At 36.3% G+C, this 20,003-nt stretch overlaps 1 protein-coding gene across 4 annotated transcripts in view; it reads right to left on the bottom strand.

The window, feature by feature from the left end:
- Nucleotides 1-229: 229 nt before the first annotated feature.
- LOC149084721 (sphingomyelin phosphodiesterase-like) overlaps nucleotides 230-20,003 on the bottom strand; it is a 36,703-nt gene continuing 16,929 nt past the window's right edge. For all 4 annotated transcript variants that reach the window (XM_089235155.1, XM_089235156.1, XM_089235154.1 and 1 more), the window contains exons 3-13: nucleotides 18,714-18,908; nucleotides 17,981-18,136; nucleotides 15,312-15,539; nucleotides 14,641-14,810; nucleotides 14,415-14,525; nucleotides 13,109-13,189; nucleotides 10,118-10,205; nucleotides 8,869-8,951; nucleotides 7,198-7,396; nucleotides 6,901-7,094; nucleotides 230-2,194 (exon numbers count right to left, since the gene is read on the bottom strand). In XM_089235155.1, coding sequence (XP_089091281.1) covers nucleotides 2,089-2,194; nucleotides 6,901-7,094; nucleotides 7,198-7,396; nucleotides 8,869-8,951; nucleotides 10,118-10,205; nucleotides 13,109-13,189; nucleotides 14,415-14,525; nucleotides 14,641-14,810; nucleotides 15,312-15,539; nucleotides 17,981-18,136; nucleotides 18,714-18,908 — 1,611 coding nt within the window. In that variant the 3' untranslated portion in view covers nucleotides 230-2,088. The remainder of the gene's footprint in view (nucleotides 2,195-6,900; nucleotides 7,095-7,197; nucleotides 7,397-8,868; nucleotides 8,952-10,117; nucleotides 10,206-13,108; nucleotides 13,190-14,414; nucleotides 14,526-14,640; nucleotides 14,811-15,311; nucleotides 15,540-17,980; nucleotides 18,137-18,713; nucleotides 18,909-20,003) is intronic.

Raw genomic sequence — 20,003 nt, 5'->3', positions numbered from 1 at the left:
AATGCATTACAAAAGGTCTTACAATTGGGGTCATTCAAGTATTACGTCATCATTGATGGGGGGGGGGGGGGGTTCCCGATTTGCTGACTTTCGATGACAAGGGGGAGGGGGGTTTGGATAATGCTTACATCATTGACCACCCTTTATGAAAATATGAGTTAAGATTCAGAGGGGCAGAGCTGATGACGAAATTTTACTGACAAAAGGGGGGAGGGGGTCAGCGTTTTGCTGACTTTTGCTGACGGGGGAGGGGGGGTCAAAAATGGCTAAACATTTGCTTACATAATACTTGAATGGCCCCATTGAAGGGAAAAAAATTTCAGTGGAAATCTGAATATACCAAATATGTGATTACTCAAAAATTTATTATATGCACTGTATACCACAGTGTAATATCTGCATTATTTTTTTTTTTTTTTTTTTTTTTGAGAGATTAGGTTGGAAATAAGTATTTTTACAGACAAATTTGTTAAGTATAATTTTTAAAATGATCTATAGATGGCAGTATAAACGAAACTAGAATATAATTGACATTTTTTTCCTATAAAAAAACATGACAAACAACTTACTCTATTCTTTAAACTTTCATTATTGGTTAATGAAATTTGCACATGTGCAGATTATAAAGAGTGATTACTTAATTCCCCTCATTGCATTTTACTGGTGAACCGTTGATCCCAGAGGCATACTTCCAATAAGAAAAATTATGCAAATAAGGAGTAGAACTCTGATACATCATTCATGTTGCAAGGGGATGCATAGTTATTAAAATATAAAAATTAATTTTTTTCATCAGCACTTTGTGCACAAAAACGTAATTAGAAAGTTATTTCCATCTTTCCCGAGTAAAAAAATCATGTTTCTAAGTGCAATATTCTCTGAGATATTTGAATTTTAAAAAAATGGATAAAAGTTAGGAACAAATAGCATAAACTAACAGATGCTTCTTTCCCTTATTTATGCATCACTTTCCCAACTTTTCTCCGATATTTGAATTTAAATATATCAGTGAATATTGTATTGGAAATGCGTTTGAGTTTTTGAGAACTGTGTTCGCATAAAAAGTTATTTTAATTTAAATAACTACACAGTCCTCTATAGGCCACTCCATTGGCCCGCTTGTTAAGTGCGGTAGAACGGCGAACGTGCCGCGGAACCGCCGTAAAACGTTTTATTCAGGTCAGGTCAGGTCTACACAGTCCCTTGGAACATGAGACACATCTGAGTTCTACACGCCATTTGGATAATTTTTTTTCTTGGAAGTACGCCTCTAGGTCTAGAATCAATGGTTCGCCAGTAGGAGCAGGGGAATTAAGTTATCACCCTGTCCAATGGTCTTTTCCCCTCAGAGTAGGGAAAATTGCACGTGTGGATTATATGCAGGAAAATATGATAATAAATATATATAAATGTATTGTTTTATCAAAATATCACATCTACAACTCTCACTAGCATTCTGTCAAACAATTTCACTTACATTATTATAAAATTTTCATCTCACTCGACTATAAATAATCATAAGTCATTCATAATGATATTTGCATTGTGCCTGAAAGTTGTTGTTAACAAATGAATAAAATATTATGCACAGTGAGTAACTCATTCAGTATTATCAATTCTATGAGATCAAAAGACAAAGAGCATCGAAAATAAGTACAATACATGCATACAAAAATAAGTAAAAATGACAAGAGCAGATGGCACATCCTTATAGCTCAATTGCAAATACAATAAGAATTTACATTTGTTATAGGTGTAAAAATAGCATGGGAAAAATTGTCTATGTAAATGATGTACCTTACCACTGACCCCAATATAACATGCGTTTCAATATGCAAGCCTATATATATTTTTTTTTTCCAAAAAAAATGTTAATATCATCAAAAGTAGACACCACTGAATAGATAAACCAACAACACTAGTAAAAGAAACACTTAGTGGGGGCATAAATACCAAGAAAACTGAATCAAATGAGAGAAGAATCGTAACCCCAATTTACCCTGATATATTTAAAATTATTCCAACATTCACCAACATACAGCACAACCAAACTTGCACAACATAAAGAACTATATCCGCTGGGTCATTTTAACATATTGAGCCCTCTGGTCCTCTCATCAATGAACAAATATGAGCCGTCTTGCAGGTTTTGTCACATATATCTGGAAAATTGTCACTTTGCTTGATGTAATACCTGAAATGATTAAAAAATAATCTTATCAATGCCCAAATACTAGTCCCCTGATAAAAAGTCTCTCCACAGAGAGCAACAGGCCAACAATGGCACTAATATTTACTCATTACACTTCACTCAGTTTGAAAAATAGAGGGCAGCACTGCAATAAGTATTACACAGAAATAAGCTTCACAACATCTACACACACATTCCAACATCTACAGATTCATTAAAAGTTCCACAGAGGAATATGAACAAGGTGCATGCATGGTTTAATAGTAGCGAGCAAATAATAATGCTCAGATACATGGCGAGCACAAAAAAAAAACATTAACAGACTGAACAGATATTTTCTGGATATTATGCTAAGGTGAACTCGGAAAGAAAAGCCATCTGGTCTCTGCTGGGACACAACCCCAGGCTTCCCGAGCAAGCATGCAAGCAAGAGAGTCTGGATTTAAGTCTCGGCTGAGACCTGATGACTTTTCTTTCCGAGTTCACCTTGGAATGATATCCAGAAAATATCTGTTTTCTTGATATATTGAGAAAATGCTGTCTATCTCACATTAACAGAATTTTTCAATTTATCTTCATTTACAACTCAACAAAAACAGTGGGTACAGGCTTCATTATTAATGAAGATGTTCTCTGGCCTTAACACTAGATATCCCATTCAGGGCTGGAACTAGGGGTGAGGGAAGCAATTGCCCCAAGAGGCAAACTTTAGAATGGAACAAAAAATGTAACACTATAAAATCATTGAATTTTACACTGGTAGGGATGGAAAAATCATGTTTGCCCCCCCCCCCCCTTTACACACACAAAAATCTTAGTTATGGCCCTGATTCCACTTGATGGAGATGAATAGTTATGTTAGCTACCAAGAAGTTTGCACCTTGCCAATTGTTTCTTATGAGACAAACATGGGAAATTGTTTATAATGGGAAGAAAAACTTCTACATCAAAGGCAATGTTTTATCCTCTCCACATCCCAAAAGGTTTAGCTCAGCTAAAGTACAAGATCATAGCATCTGTTAAAAGCATTGATACAGATACGCTCCAATATGTTTAGCATGAACTGAATCACAAAGCATTTACACACACACAGAAGACTCACGATTCATTCAAAACTTGGATACATGAAGTAGGATTCTGATTATCTGAGTCTCAGATATTATTTTGAGTTATCTTTGGGTTATCTGAGGCAGGGAACTAAACAGGAACGATCTCTGGGATGGGGGGGGGGGCACAACCCTTCAAAACACATTTAAATCGATAGAAATTAATTAAAGAACATATAAAAGATATTTTCTTTCGATATTTTCATTTCTTTTTATGAAAATATTTTTAAAGAATCATCTTTTTGGTTGGCTTGAAACTGTTATATAGCGTGCCTATGCCCTCTACTTGCACCTCTTATCTGAAGTACTTTTTATAAATTCAAAAAATTAGAATGAGTAAAATGACATGTAAACACCTTACATTACGTAAACTGGTTCACAGAATGCCACCGTATGTAACAAAAGCTCTACATCTTGTGACTGTAGAGAGAGACCAGTTTATTTTCCCAAAATGGGGGAACATCGCTCCTCCGGGGAGGGGTTGATGGTATGAATCAGGTAGAAGTTTCGGATACAGCATGGAATTTTATGGGGACATGGGTCCGCTTAGCTGGGAGGGGGGGGGGAGTGATAGGAATTAATTCTTCTTAGAAGGGAAATGGGTCAATGAAGGGAATATAAGTTTAAAAACGTTGCAGAGACACAAACATCTTGAACTTCTTGCTAGTAAGCACTGTGGTGCTTTCCGAAACTGCTGTAAGACTATGAAAGGCATTCATTCTACGAAGCATATAAAAAACTATTTTTCAAATTTTTGTATGTAATCTCTCTAAAATGTTGTAACTGGTAGATACATTACATGAATGAATGCTAGACTTTGCCACAGGACTTTCCCCAATGCCGTGATCTCTTCCAACCCAGCTTCTGGAGTCCAGAACCCTTTTTGTAGATACATTACAGTATTTCATTTAACTTTATGCACTGCTATTTTCATCTGATCATTTTAATGCAGTTAATAGTAATGAACAGTATTGAAGACAATTTTTGAATCAATGTAATTTCCGCCATTTATGGATGTATAAATTTGCTTTGACTTCAAAATTCTTTAAGTTCAGGATCATCCAAACTTTCAGTTATCATAGGTAGGTTCCATCCACATCAACTGAGATAATTGGGGGTCCTACTGTATTATTAACAAATGTGAATCTCTCTAAAACCTTTAATGCATATTAAAGATTTCTCACAAAAGGATGAAAATGTTCATGTCTTTAGTGCAGACTCCGCCAAGAAACTAGAGCATGTATAAGCAGGGACTTATACTTGTGAATGAAATACAGTGCCCGATATTTATTAAAATCCCTTTTATCCTGATATTTTTGATTCTGTCAAATGGCTGATTGACGCGGGGGGGGGGGGGGTGCATGTGTGGTGTAGCAGTAGTAGGTAGGGCCTCCAAAAAAAAAAAAATGGCTTGGGGATCCATGATGTTCTTAAGTCAGCCACCTCGTTGGGCAATTTGCCTGTTGTGGCGTTGTATTTGTATTTGTATAACCAACAAATCAAAAACTGAACATTTGAAAAGGGTATTTTTCAATTAAAAATACAGGGGTCATTCAAGTTTTATGTCAGTATCTAATGGGGGCGGTTTGGATTTGCTGACTTTCGATGACAAGTGGGGAAAAGGGCTTTTGAATTATGCTTACATCGTCAATCACACTTCATAAAAAGTATGAAATATTCTTAATGACATCTTTACTGAGTGTGTCAAAAACAAGAAAAACCTTCCCCTTGTTTGTGGGTATATGAACTAGCATTCTCCCTATTGATAATTCCTCTATAGAGCCACTTTAGTGATTTCTAAATGTTTCGCAGATCCTTCAAGTGATCTAGAAATGTGTATGGACTGTTCAAATGTTCTAGAAATGTGTTTCAGGCCGCTGAAATGTTTTAGAAATGGGTTGCAGACTTCTTAAGTGGTTTTGGCACTGTGCCGCATGTCACTCAAGTGATTTGCAAATTATGATGCTGAACACTAAAGTAATATGTTAATGCGTGTCACGGATAACTTCAATTATGTAGAACTGCACTCAAGTGCTCCAAAACTTTGCCACATAAAACGTAAGGGATCTCTAAATGTGCTATGGACAGCTTATGTGTTCTAAAACTGTGCTGCTAATCCCTCAAGTGATCTGCGAGAGTGCCATGGACCTACTTGAATGATCTGAAAACGTGTACCACAATCATTTAAGCGATATGTAAATGTGCCACTTGGTTCACTTTTACAAAATTATGTTTGAGGTGGCAGCCCACTTCAGATAACTCTGAGGGTCACATTTGGCTAGCAAGCCATGGGTTTAGCATATACGGCTTAGAGGGTGGGTTGTAATAAATTTCTTTAAGAGAAATTTTGAGTTCCTAGCTTTCAAACATTGAATTAACAGAAATTGATTATAATAAGATATAACTATTTTCTTAAAAAATTTAAATTAAAAAAAAATATATATATATATATATACGGGGTGATTATAAAAAAACTATCCCGACACATGGGCCCCTAACTATCATACCATTCACAGAAACTGAATGAAATTTTGGCATAAGGTATTTTGAGGTATGCGCTCAAGAATGATATGGAAAGCAACAGTGTCACTCTAACAGTTACGGTTACAGTTTCGAAAATATCAAATGGCAACACCAAGTTTTTTGTATTGGAATGCGATCTCAATACTGAAAAACACTAAATAGCGTTGGAATGGCACCTGTAGCACGAAAATCCCCAGAGCTAGGTAAGGAAAAAGTAAAAAGGACTTTGCCGTGCACCAGAGCATTAATGTTCGTTTCATTCGTCACACCGTTTCTTCGGCTGAGATCCCAGCCTGATTAGTCCTCCACAAGGTCATGTGGAAAATTTGTGAAACACAATAAAATGCTTTATTTTATGCTGCTTCTCTGTCCTTATTGGTTGTCCTCACTTTTAGCCTATCTACCGCCGGTGATTTTCATGCTATAGTTGCCGTTCGAATGCTATTTAGGGTTTTTCACAATGGAGATCACATTCCAATACAAAAAACTTGGTGTTGCCATTTGATATTTTCAAAATTTTCTCACTGTAACCGTAACTGTTAGAGTGACAGTGTTGTTTTCCATATCATTCTTGAGCGCATACCTCAAAATACCTTATGCCAAAATTTCATTCAGTTTCTGTGAATGGTATGATAGTTAGGGGCCCATGTGTCGGGATAGTTTTTTTATAATCACCCTGTGTATATATATATATATATATATACACACATTTTTTTTTATTTTTTGCATTAAAAAAAAGATTTTTGGGTCATTGGGAGTGGGGGGCATAGGGAGGTTAATGCTTCCCCCTCCCCCACACGTACGTCTTTGATCCCAATAAGCATTGGGAAGTGGGGGTTCAGAGCTAACAAGATTTTGCTGACAAGGGGGGAGGAGGTCAAAAATGGCTAAAAATCTGTTGATGTAATACTTGAATGGCCCCCTAATGTAAAGGTCAATGTCCATGGACCAGTCTAAAAAATTGTTTCCCCCCCATTCAAAACACCGCAAAATAAAATAGAATCCATATCCAGAAAATTACAAAACCATATCTTTTGTAATCAATAGTACCGAGATCATGTATCCTTGAGCAATCCTTACCGATAATATAACTGAAACAGACTGTCATCTTGACTGAATTTCTGAGCTACTTCATCCCAGTCTGATGGCAATAAAGATGTCATGTTATAGGCTTTTTTAGCTGTATATTCCAAAAACCATTTTGGCTCGCTCTGTTGTCCACCAATGTTCGCCTCTGTTAGATTCATGATATAGTTTTCATGATCCAAAACCACCTGAAACATTTTATACATACATATCAAATTCTAAATATTCAAAACGCTTTTAAATTTATCAGATGTAATTTTAAATGGAAAAACTACTCTTTAAGGCACTCACTCTGGAGCTATTTGGGTAGTTGCCATCAACGGTATATATCCTATATCCAGGATTATATCCCATAAAAGTTGTTACACTTGGACCGATGTACATAGCACCAAACGGACGATTTTTCTTGGGATTTTCTGTGTCATAGAAGACTGCAAATTCGTCACTGTGGGTGTGACCGAAAAATTGCCCTCTAATTGTGCTTTCATATCTGTGAAAAAATTCCCAAACAATTACAACAGCATTGAATGTGTTTTGAAACATATTTAGCATTTGAAAACATCCATACAAGAAAAAAATTGTTCTATAATAGAATGATGAAGAACTATAAATTTGAAAGAAAAAGTTTGAACGATCATGAGGAAAATGGTTCGTATATCCTGTAAAATGTTAATTTTCCTAACTGCGCAATGCACAAGTATGCAATTCAGATTGATTTTTAATCGGGTACTTAATTACAAGCATGATACATCAAAGAAAATTGCACTTTTCATTTCTCTTGGAAGTGGCATGATATGTATCAATGTTTTTTGACCTGTGGTTTGTAGACCCTTGGGGGGAAAAAGGAGGCCCACAAGTTCTTTGTAAGGGTTAATTGGGATCGATTCAATTTACCACCATTGCATGAATGACACATTTTGCGATGCGGAATTGTAATTTATTTTATCCTAACCTCATGACATACAAATTATGAAAACATATGCAGTGAAACCTGTACGAAACAGAAAGTCAAAAGACTGAAATAATATTCCGTTTTAGACAGATTTCCCTTTCATAAAGGTGCAAATAAAAACACTAATCATTGTGTGTGTGTGAAAAGACTATATTTTGATTACATTTAAGACAGGTTTCCGTCTCATACAATATCCATCTATACATTTTGTTTCATGATTAAGACAAAATTAGCCTTCTGATGCTACAAAAGGGTCCACAGAGCATTAACCGGCACCACAGGGAAGGGAAGATCCTTGATATATTGACCATCACTACATGGGGTCTACATCAAAAAGGTTAGGAAACTTATAGGAAAAATAAAAATACTGATATGCATCATGGTAGTAAAAATAGAGCTGCTAATATAGAGCAATGTTTAAGAATATTTCTAAGGCATCCCGCAATTGACTAATCATTGATTAGATCTTTTCATATGCACCTGGGAGATACTTAACAACTGGTCATGTTGTTGCTAATGGAATTTAGACAGAAATCACATAAAACCCGAATCAAATTATAACTTTCTGAAATGAGAATAAGCATATAATTTAAGACTGTAATTCAACAATAAAGAATGTTGTGGGACTTGGAGGGTTCATCCTAACTTCGTAAAGCCAATACCTAATTTTTTGTTGAATTTGGCAAATAGGTTGCAAAAATACCACCTGCAATCAGGATTCTCTTTGAGGTGGGTGCGTGAGCAGCAGCCCAATGTACTTGCATTTACCAACAATTTAACAACCGGTTTACCGCGAACAGGCTGTGAAAGTATTTGTATTCCATTAGTGGATTAAGAAATAAATTCAACTCATTTTAAGTATGAATAAAAGCAAACGTGGCTTGAAATGCTGAGCATAAATGCAAAACTATAAAAATAATAGTTCAATGCATTTCATAACAATAAAACTGAAATATTGAGTACATTAATACAACTTCCCACATGATAATGATACAAAAAAAGGACACAACCTCTTAATAATATTATAATAATTCTTGCTCCATATAGTGACACAATCTGAATTTCCAGGAGGAATATGACCAATAATATGCACCTATCAAATGAAGAAACAATAAAATAAACATTCATAAAGAGACACAGCTATGCTACACATCTAATTTTTTCACTGAATAGCACATATATCATTAACTAGCGGGAATACCAAGTACATTTCTGTGGATTTTCTCTATATACAGTGGAATCATTTTTTCGTATAAACCAATTGGAAAAAAAATTGTCTATAAAAAGGGGGATTTTTTTTATTGAAGCCTTTGTGAGAAATCATCACTTCTGACTGGCAAAAAAAATTACCAAGAGGTTAGAAATTGCCAAAAGTTGGGGGGGGGGCCCATTAGGAGGTTGTTCCAAGAAAAAAGAAACAGACAGAAGGAGAGAGGGACAAGAGCACTGGACAGTGGAGTGGCTAGCTTGGGAAAGAAAGAGAGAAGGGCAGAATGCTCAGTCCGCAGCTTCATGATTTCGTTAGAGGTTCCGTAAGGAATATTAACGTGGGTATCTGTCTGGTAGTTCAAGCTTCATGATTTCACAACAATAATATTTACGTACCGCATTACTCGGCATACCCTGAAACTTGAGTGACACCAGCCCTTGGAATGTCTGGGTTTAGTTTGGCATGCCAGAAAAGATGAGGTTTGATAAGGATCACAATATGCATTTGGCCAATTCAATGGATTTTTAGAATAAAGATATTTAAGAATTTTCCAGAATCAATTTCTTGAATTGCTTAGCATGCCGGTCTCCTTCACTGTTTCCTAGCATGTTGGCTAATGTGGGGCAACATGGTAGTTTTATACGTAGATATCTGATACACGATTCTAAACAATAGAAAGGAGGTCCACGAGTTCTTTGTAAGGGTTAAGTGGGATCGATTCAATTTACCACCATTGCATGAATGACACATTTTGCGCTGCGAAATTGTTATTTATTTAATCCTCACCTCATGACATAAAAATTATAAAAACATATACAGTGAAACCTGTATAGAAGATTAAAAGTCAAGGGACTGAAGTAATTTCCCCATTTTATAAGATGCAGATCAAAGTACTAATCATCATAATTTTTTTATTCCATTCTAAACAGGTTTCACTGCAGCTGGATTTCAACAGTTTTAGCTGTCACTATGTCAAATGGCATTGAATAAATTTTTATATAAATATACTATGCTTTTTCTGATACATTTTTAAAAAAAAACGTACATACTTTCTCTCCTTTGATCTCAGACATCTGCAACTGTTTAACCAACCAATGCAACTCATTTGCTGGATCAGTTGAATTTATTAACAGCCACCTGTGTGTTAAAGAGAAAATATCTCTTTACTGATAAGGGATGGAATAAACATTTAAGTCAGATGAATCATTTTCTAAGTCAGCGATTCCTTAAAGGTGTGCCACAAGATGCAATTTATCTGGAATAAACCATTTTGAACATATTCTGTGTGCCACGAGTGTGTCTCCTAACCAGCGTGCCAAGATGATCAGGGAGCCACTGGTGGACATTGAGATGGGAGACGGGCATCAAGATATTTTATGAAAGTCCCGAAGATGCCACAAACTCAAAGTTTGGAAATTCTTGATTTTTGCATTCAGTTCTTTCAAAGTAGAAATAAATGATGAATTGATTTGAGAAACTTTGCATATTAATTTAATCCAATGACCTTTGGTTACTAATTGTATGCATTACATAAATTGGGCTTGACCTTCCTCAAATTAGAGACAATATAATCATTGTCAACAAGATTATTTAGTAATTACATCTATTTCTGCAGGAACAAAATTAGTGTACAACTTTGATTTTTATTTAGAATGACCACTGTGATACCCGAGTATGCCACTGCGATTCCAGATTTTCCACTGTTGAAGTTGCAGATCTATTCATTGTAGACACATCTTTTTGTAACATGAATAGAGGAATCAAGACTTTATCTAAACAAGGAGGAACGTCCATCCTCTGCAACAATGCAAGCTGCGGTGCAAGAACCTGAACTGACTATGTAACCATAATTACCCCAGGATGCTCTCCGAACCTCAAGAATACTCCGGTCGCCGAGGGATGACAGATGGGTGTTGTACGCAAGATTAATAATTGTTAATGGGTCCGATTGCTCTAAATCTATACTTATGTTTCAAAGTGCATAGCATTCTTATATGGATGATTGTTGAAGCCACTAATCAATTTACTTTTGTTGCCTTTGTTAGAAGTGGCTCTATGTTAATTATTATTTAATGAAATTTCCGGACACATCAATCATTCGAGAACACTTCGATATCATTCTGAGATGTGAAAAGGGATATGTGTGATCCTTCAACCAGGGCCCTCTTAAGAGTATCATGGGCCCCCGGGCCAAGTGATTTTTCGGAGGCCCTACCTGGTAAATCGTAGAAAATTTCAACCGGATCTCATTTTTATGAGGCCCCTCTTCTTGGGGCCCATGCATTAAGCAACACTGCCTTTAACGCTCAATGGATATTAATTTAGGCAATAGGGATTCAAAATTATAATTTAGAACCATTCATCCTAGGCCTAAGGTTCTCAAACTGTGCGCCACTAATCTTTGTGAGGGGCACCAAAGAACACGTCGGCCCTGACAAAGGTTTTTCAAAGAGATTTTTTTTAACTGCTCCGGGGAGCTGCGCATAAGCACTGATTAGCAAACAGGGCACCGCAAGTGGGGAAAATTTGAAAACCCGTCCTAGGCAAAATTTTTGATAATTGAACAAAAAAATTGGTTTAATTAGAATATATTTAAACTTTAAAGTTAATAATGTAAATAACTGACAGTTAATTAGAAACAATGTTAAAAATACAACACTTGAAGGGAAAAAATCAGAACCCTTTTTTTCTGATATTATTCTTAGTTATTTTATAATGGGTCAGTAAACTTGATTTCTCTATGATGAGAGTGGCAAGCTGAATGAAAAGCTGTACCCTAACAAATATCACATTACAAAGTTCAAGAATTTCAGGCATTTCTCGCCAAAAAACCAAGCCTTTAGGATACCAAGCACATGTTAGGCAGATGAGGGAGGCATGCACATGTAACATAGATCATTGTTCTGACAGCTTAGTCTCTTTACAGCTGAACCAATCATGACCTCAGCCAAGTCTATCATAGAAGATGATTTACTACTGAAAGCAGTCATGTCTAACTTTTTTACAGTTCAACTTTTTATCGAAGCTAATAAATCAAGAACAAAAAATAAATCAGAAATGTAAGAAAACTAAGTTAGAAATCAATAATTGAAAAATTCAATTTCAGTAAACAAAATTTTGCGAAATAGAAACTTGTACATTTCCCCCTCTCCATTTCTTCCAGGGTGTTTCAAAAAGAATCATCCTATTTAAAAACTCACAACTATTCAGCTTTTAATCCATTTTGATCGAATAATGTGTAAGTAGAAAGAGGGAAATGTTAAGTTTCATGCAGTTGCTGAGGTAGCGCTAATGCTCTTCCTTCGTCCACCACTTCAGTGTTTGATGAGATTGGCTTTTCACACAGTTAGGAAACGATTCGGATGACTTCATTTTCCAGCAGGACAGGGCGTCACCACACTGGAGCTTGGATGTTCAAGAATTTTTGAACAATCACATTCTTAAACAATGTAGTGGCCATACTGGACCTGACAATTCAGTTAAACATCACTGGCATCCACACAGTGTAGGATTATTTCTTGTGGGGGGTTTATAAAAGACTACGTTTATGTACCTCCCCTTCCAGCTACATCAACCGAACTGAAGATATGCATAACAGCAGCCGAGGAAGCAGTAGATGCAAACATGCACGCAAATGTTTGGGACAAATTTGAATACTGCATAGACATATGTCATGCATCTCAAGGTGAACATATTGAGCACCTTTAATTTGGTTTGTAAAAAACTTTATGATTGTCCATGTAATATAAAATTAATCTTAAGATGTCTATGTTCAATATTTTTCGTAATATACATTTTCGAACCAAAACAAACAAATGCTGGCACCTATCATGTTATTGTATTAAGTTGTAATTAATATAGTAAGTATACTAGCTCATTATTTCAACAAAAAGTCAACTTTGACATCATAACAGAGCTTTGTTTAGCTGCTCCCTTAAATTCACTCGACCAAATTACGATCATGTACAATTCATTTTAATTCAATGTTATTGATGAACTAAATTTAGGAAAGAAAACCGAGTGTGATGCAGGTTACATACCAATTAAGACTGTTGCAGTAATTCATGTTCAGAGAGATGATCTTAAAACCAGGATTAACAACAATAGCGTAATATGCTCCCCTGAAAAGAAAAATATTCAAGAAAATACTTTCATATTTTGAATGAATTAAACTGAATAATTTTTTTCCCTCTATTTTTTTTATAAGATACAAATAAGAAGAATTTAAATCAATTTAAAAATAACAGTTATATATATACATATCAGCCCCTTAATTTTTAGAACGTTAATATAAATGAGCAAAATTAGATTCAAATAATTGGATACTGTGCAAGAATTAAATTTTACTGATGGGAAAATTTAGCGCCACATTTAGTTCAACACGCAGCGCACCAGATGGGTTTGAAGGCCACTATTTACTTGAGTTTGTGCTCAATGTTTCCGAAACGTTAGTGATGGGGATGCTATGATATCTCTCTGAGATGGGAAGCAAGGTGTATCCAGTCTTCAAATGTCAAAGTGACTACCTTCATCGAGAGAAAAGTGATAGTTCCAGAACTTGATTCTTTCTTTCAAAATAAACACAACCCTGGTCTATCGCTCTCGACAATTTACAACCAAATGAGTTGTGGCAGAAGTGTGCATGTGCACCAGACAGTTTGAGTGCGTCTCTAGTGTTGCGCCTGATTTTTTAGTGCCACCATCTATTTTTTGAAACATGAATGAAGTGTAATGTTTCAATATTTTTTACTGTTTTAGACCTGTTGCTCTCTGTGGCAACTTTTTAAAAGGGAAGATCGGCTTGCATTTGGGCCTCAAAGTTGGGAAACATAGAAAACCAACTTCAGCTCACCACAAACTGTGCTTTCTGTGGGGTTTGAGCCCAGATACCTGCATTAAAAGACTTGCTATGGCCATATGAATATATATTGACTGAATGCTGCATATTAGCAGCAACAAAAACTAAATACTGGAATCTAGCAATTGTATCAGCTCCAGAGCTACTTTTCTACTGATGCTTCCAGCCACAAGCGTTGGAGGAAACGTTAAGGACAAACTCAAGCAAACAACAGAGTTCGATCCTGAAAAGCTTTCATTTGATGCAGTTTGCAAAAATCTCTGTTATCAGCTACATATTTATAACATGTGTTCCCTAAAGCAAATATTCAATCAAAACAGTACGATTTAGTGATAATACACATCTAGCGATTACTGTTTTACCAACAACTACTCGTACAAAACTTTCAATATAAGAATCTAGAACCTATTTCTTCATTTCGATAGTCTTTCTGTAAGGATAAAATTTGAAACAAACAACAACAGAGAGAAATTCAAAAACAATCATACAGCTGCATTGTTTCGGCATTCTCTGGCGTGACCCATTTGTTCCACATCTTGTACAGTGGATTGTACAACCATGAAGCTGAATCATTTCCCACAACCTGCGGAATAGGGAAGCTACAAACAAATGTGAAAAATAAATATTAATGTGAAATTAAGGACTTTAATGATACATCAGAAGTTGTCAACATACACCAAAATCGAATGACATTTGAGAGATTTTCCTACTTACCTGTCAACAGGACTGCTCTCGTGATTACCTAACGCAGGAAAAATTGGAACTCTGCCAAGATATTTATCCACCAAATTTGTCACTTGCTGAATCAAAAGCAAGACTTCTTCTCTGGAATTACTCCAGATATCGTGAGGAGGTATATCTCCAGTCCATATGACATAATCAAACTGTTGGAATAGAAAGTACATATGTATTTTCGTATAATCTCTAATAATAGCCAGTTTTCTAATAATTATCAGAATTATTCATAGAAAATATGGACAAATACAAGATCACAACAGGCAAAATTGGGCTGAGAAAAAGATGGCCAGAAGATGTCACAATTAACTCAGAGTGTCATGGCCAGGGGTCTGTCCCGACTAATTTTTTTTTTGGTCCTGTTTTGAGAAAATTTTCCTTATTTATGTGAAAAGTATTATGTGATTTTGTGAAAAATAAGTAATTTTCAGTGGGAAGCGAAATAATCTAGTTAATTAATAACAAAAGAAATGAAATGCCGAATTTATGGTTTTCTTAAATTGTATTTTGTGAGGGGTCAGTTTTTCAGATCCAGAATTTTGTGACGGGGTCTGGAAAATGGACCTGAATTTTGGTTAAACAGACCCCTGATGACTAAATTTCATCATTTCAACATTTTTTTTTTAAATGCATAAAAATACTTTACTGACTTTCTGAGTTTTGTTTATGTGATCGAGAACATTCTCAAGGGTCCTCAGCGGAGTATCACAATTCCTGTAATCTCCCCAAAAGCCAGCAGCGTCAGCAGAATTCTCTGCGGTTCCAGAGCTTTTACGGCAACACAATGGCTCCTTGCAGTTGGCCAATGAACCTTCCATGTAGAACGGATCGAGATGAACATCTGATAGATGCAGCACTCTAGTCACAGGCGATCCAGGCTAGACGAGGAAAGTCAGAAACATTATTAACCAATCAGTTAAATGAAACCATGGAATATATTTTTAAACAATAGTTTCCCAGATCTTTTGTTTCATTGCCCACTTCTTCAGATTTTTTTCTCATTGCCCACCAACTCAAGTGAGCCCATAGGATCCTATGTTATACCTGTAGCTTCTATTGCCGCCCCTCCCCCTCCAAGACCATTTCATCACTCTGGGGGTGGGGGGTGATATTGCCCACTTTGGGAAACACTAAGCTAACCAATTAGCCTGTTGCCTATACCACATGCATTAAGGGATGGTTTATCACATGGTTTGCTGTCACACACACGTTTTCAAGTGAATATAAATAATTATAAATTGTAATACCATGTGCGTGGGCTTAAAAAATCATTGAAAAAATATTATGATAAATTTAATTCATTCTTGGGAGCCGCTGCCGTTCCCCTCCCCCCCCCCCCAAAAGAAAGGGGGTTTGAAATAATTTTCTTCTAACTTTCCACAGACTTTCCACGTTGGTTGGCATATCATGTAAATTTCAAAATTTTTATGTAAACAAACTTCAATTTATTAAACCTACACAGAAACTTTTAGCTGCCAATGGCCGATTTCCAAGTTTTCATGGTCTTCATATATTAATACCACGACCAGTAACTTCCTGTGTTTCACTCGCAGTCTAAGTCATATTCACGAAATAGCCTCGCTTTAGTTTGTGGAAATCATGATTATCAGATGCATTCAAACTTACCAGTTCATTTACAAAGCCCCTGCGATGGTCGAGTGATCACAGTGACAGACTTGCATTATGAGGTCCCAGGTTTGAACCCCACCATCGCCACAGTGATGGTCAGCTGAAGTTGGTTTTCTGTGGTTCCCAATTTCAAGGCGCAAATGCGAGCTGATCTCCCCATTAAAAAGTCTTGCCACAGAGAGCAACATCATTACACTTCACTCATAGTTAAAATAATAGGTGGCAGCACTACACTTAACAAGCATTATATGAAAACAAAGTTTATGTTTAGGTTCACAACATGGGGACACACACATTCCAACATGTACCAATTCATTAGAAGTTCCGCAGAGGAATGTGGACAATGTGGACGGAGTGCATGTGTGGTTTAATAATAATAGTAATTCATTTACATTAACGGTGTTCAACCTTTAGGAGGGGTGCTGGCCACTTCACACATGTTGAGGGCCACCTCATTGATTTGAAAATATATTGAGGGCTACTTAATCAAATAATCTAGAACAGAACCACAGGTTACTTATGTGAGCCTAAAAACGTGCCGCAGGTCATTCAAATGATCTGTAAATATGACGCTGGTCACTAAAGAAATCTGAAAATGTGCTGTGTGCCAGTCAAGTACTCAGGAACTGTGCCACAGGGTTACTTAAGTAATTTGGAAATATGCCATGGGTTACTCGAGTGATATGGAACTGCACTATGGGCACACTTAAGTGATCTGGAAAAATGCACTGCTTAGTTAATTTTTAAAAACTACATTTGAGGTTGTGGCTATACCGGATGACTGTGAGGGCCCCGTTTCAACTGCAAGCCATGGGTTGAGCATGTAATTTACACATTAAAATGTTGGAACAACAGAACATTTGCAGAAGAGATTAATTCATTGCTCCTCAACCCCAAAATAGCAATACTGAGAGTATGAAGTCAAGTCAACAATGGAGTAGTCCCCATTCACAGAAAATTTCTGGGAAGTTGGCAATATAGCAGGGTTTGACTGTAAGGTATTGCCAGCCAACATGGAAGAATTCTTGTGTGTTTGAGTCTACATTGTCGAGATGAATCTTCCATACATAGAGATTACAACAGCGATTTAATGTAATTGCTAAGCCTGTTATAATGTCAGGATCCTGCTAAATATACAGTAGCGTTAAATCCAGATTCTATTATATTTATTTTTTGTTGCATGCAAATCATGATCATTGACATTGGTGTACGCAAAGCATGGGATTTGGGGTTCTAACCCCCCCATCCAAGCCAAGATTATAGTGTTATTTTGCAAGGGACAAAACGTAACCACCCTTTCCCCCCCCCCCCCGTCGAGAAAATTCTGCGTACACTTATTATCATTGAGATGTAATGATCAGAATACTTACCGACTCATGCATAAAAATATCAAAAGTAATGTCATGTAAAATACCAAAGATAATTTCTGTGCTCAGATGGCCAAATGTAACAAGTCACTTTCAAAATTCCATGAGGGAAAATTTGTAAACAATATTTTGCAAAAATGTGATACTGTTGGCTTTTTGACTTATTGCAATTTGCCTCCGACGGTTCCTCATAAACTGAGAGATGGATGAAATTTTGTCACCTTACAAAATTTTGACAAACGAGACTCCAGAATGCGAACTCAGTTTTTTGGGAAAAGTGACTTGTGACATTTTGCCATCTGACCACAGATTTAAAGATTTACCTTAGGAGGTGGAATTGGCTCCACTGGTGGTTTTGGAATATGAGGCAATGGCACAGTCCACTCTGTTGATTCAGAACCGCACGATGCACCAAATATCATGCCACAGAACTCGTTTGCAGTGAATTTTGCACTTTTCAAGACCACAAACATTTCTCTCTGAAAAAATTCATAAATATAACAATGAATCATCACAAACAATTAGTCAAAGTTTCTTATTCAGAAAAGGAATGCTGAACCCTTTAAGTTCAATGGGCTGCACATCAGGAGAAGGCAAAACTGTGTTGTGCCACAAGTAATTACTGCACATCAATCTGTATTATACCAAAGGAAAATATATATGCAGGGTGTGCTATAAGTGCTAGCAGGTAGGGCCTTCATCTCATCAACCATCCATCATATAGTTTCAATTTAAAAATTACCCTGTACATTTTTTGGGAGCAAAAATACTTGAATTTGAATATCTCAGCAAATATTGCAATTAGAAACATGGGTCTTTTCTGTTAGCCTCAAGAGATACAGTGCTCCAACTTTCTAATTGGAAGTTAGAGAATAAGGGGACCATATAAAAATTTAGATTTTTCTTATTTTGAACACACTGTATTTCCTCTCTCAAAATTGGTACATTTTGAACCTTTTCTGAGCATTTTCTAAATTGGAATCATACCTCTATGACAGACGGCTGATGAGATAAAGGCTACATTAGCACTTACAGGACACCCAATCATATCATTACCTTGAAAAGCAATGACAGACCAGAGCAGACTGGTGCCGTTTCAATGTGCAGACCAGAACATACATCTCTGGCAAGTTTTCCCAGTCCATTCTCAGTTCCGCCCATATACATATACGTTTTCATCAGCGAAACACCTGCTTTACAGGCCAGACAAAAACTGCTTAGTGAAAGTTTCGAAGATGAATTGTCTTTAGCCTGTAAGGTGATAAAATAAAACAGTTTATAATGGTAACTCACCAGTGCAATTGTTCCGAGAACATACTGTGACACAAAAATAAGTAATGGCTGGTATGAGAAATTAAATTAACGTAACACAATACTATAAATCAGGGTAACTTTCGGACAAGAAATAACATATTTTTTAATATGGTACCCATACTGTGAGTGTTAACATGATTTCTGGGGGGGGGGGGACACATAGCCACAATTCTCAGCTTTCTTACCATGTCTGATTATTCAAAATTATTTATAAAATAAACATGGAGAGAGACAATTCTGTACTACTGAAGAAGCCAGCGTGTCAACAAGACCACAGCAACCCGACGGATCCTACATGAACATACTCGAGAACATTTGTGATTGTTTGAACAGTACCACTATGTCAATGGTCTTGCTATTTCAAACTATGAGAAGCATACCCCATTTGTATGTTGATAAGATCTCACTGTGGGAGTATACACCAGGACATTGCAATGGTTCAAAGATATGTATCCTCGTCAGTGGACTTGCTACGATGACCATTGAGACAAAACCCCCAAATTTTGGTTCATGCAAGGTACCTTGGTTTGTATGTTATTAAGTACTCCAAAACCTCTTTTATTAAAATTTGTTTTGTGCACATATCTTTATTGTATTAATGTAATCAGCAGAGCATATATATAGCCTTCTCTATTGCTTCGTGCACACTTGTTTTTTTATTTTTGCTGTTTAATACTGAATTTAATTTTGATGAAACAGTATTTCTTTCCAATCATAAACGTTATATTTTTTAGCATATGTTTGAGTAACCCATAGCTGCTGTGGTGGTAGAGTAGCCATAGTGACAGACTCTCATCGTGAGTACTCAAGTTCAAACCCTCATCGTTGTCACTGTGGTTCTGAATTTGGTTTTCTATGGTTCCCAACTTCAAGGCACGAATGCGAGTTGATCATTGAACAGTGTTGCCACAGAGAGCAGCAGCAGCAGGCCTACAATGATACAATTATTTAATCATTACAATTCACTCATAGTTAGAAAAATTGACTGCAAACAGCAGCACTACACATAACAAGCATCACACAGAAGCAGAC

Source organism: Pholcus phalangioides, unplaced genomic scaffold, assembly GCF_987345545.1.
Source record: "Pholcus phalangioides strain wild (caught in Gottingen) unplaced genomic scaffold, Ppha-v1.0 ptg000008l_1, whole genome shotgun sequence".
Lineage (NCBI taxonomy): Eukaryota > Metazoa > Arthropoda > Arachnida > Araneae > Pholcidae > Pholcus > Pholcus phalangioides.
The sequence above is the reverse complement of the archived record's forward strand: the minus strand, read 5'-3'. Positions and strand labels throughout refer to the sequence as shown.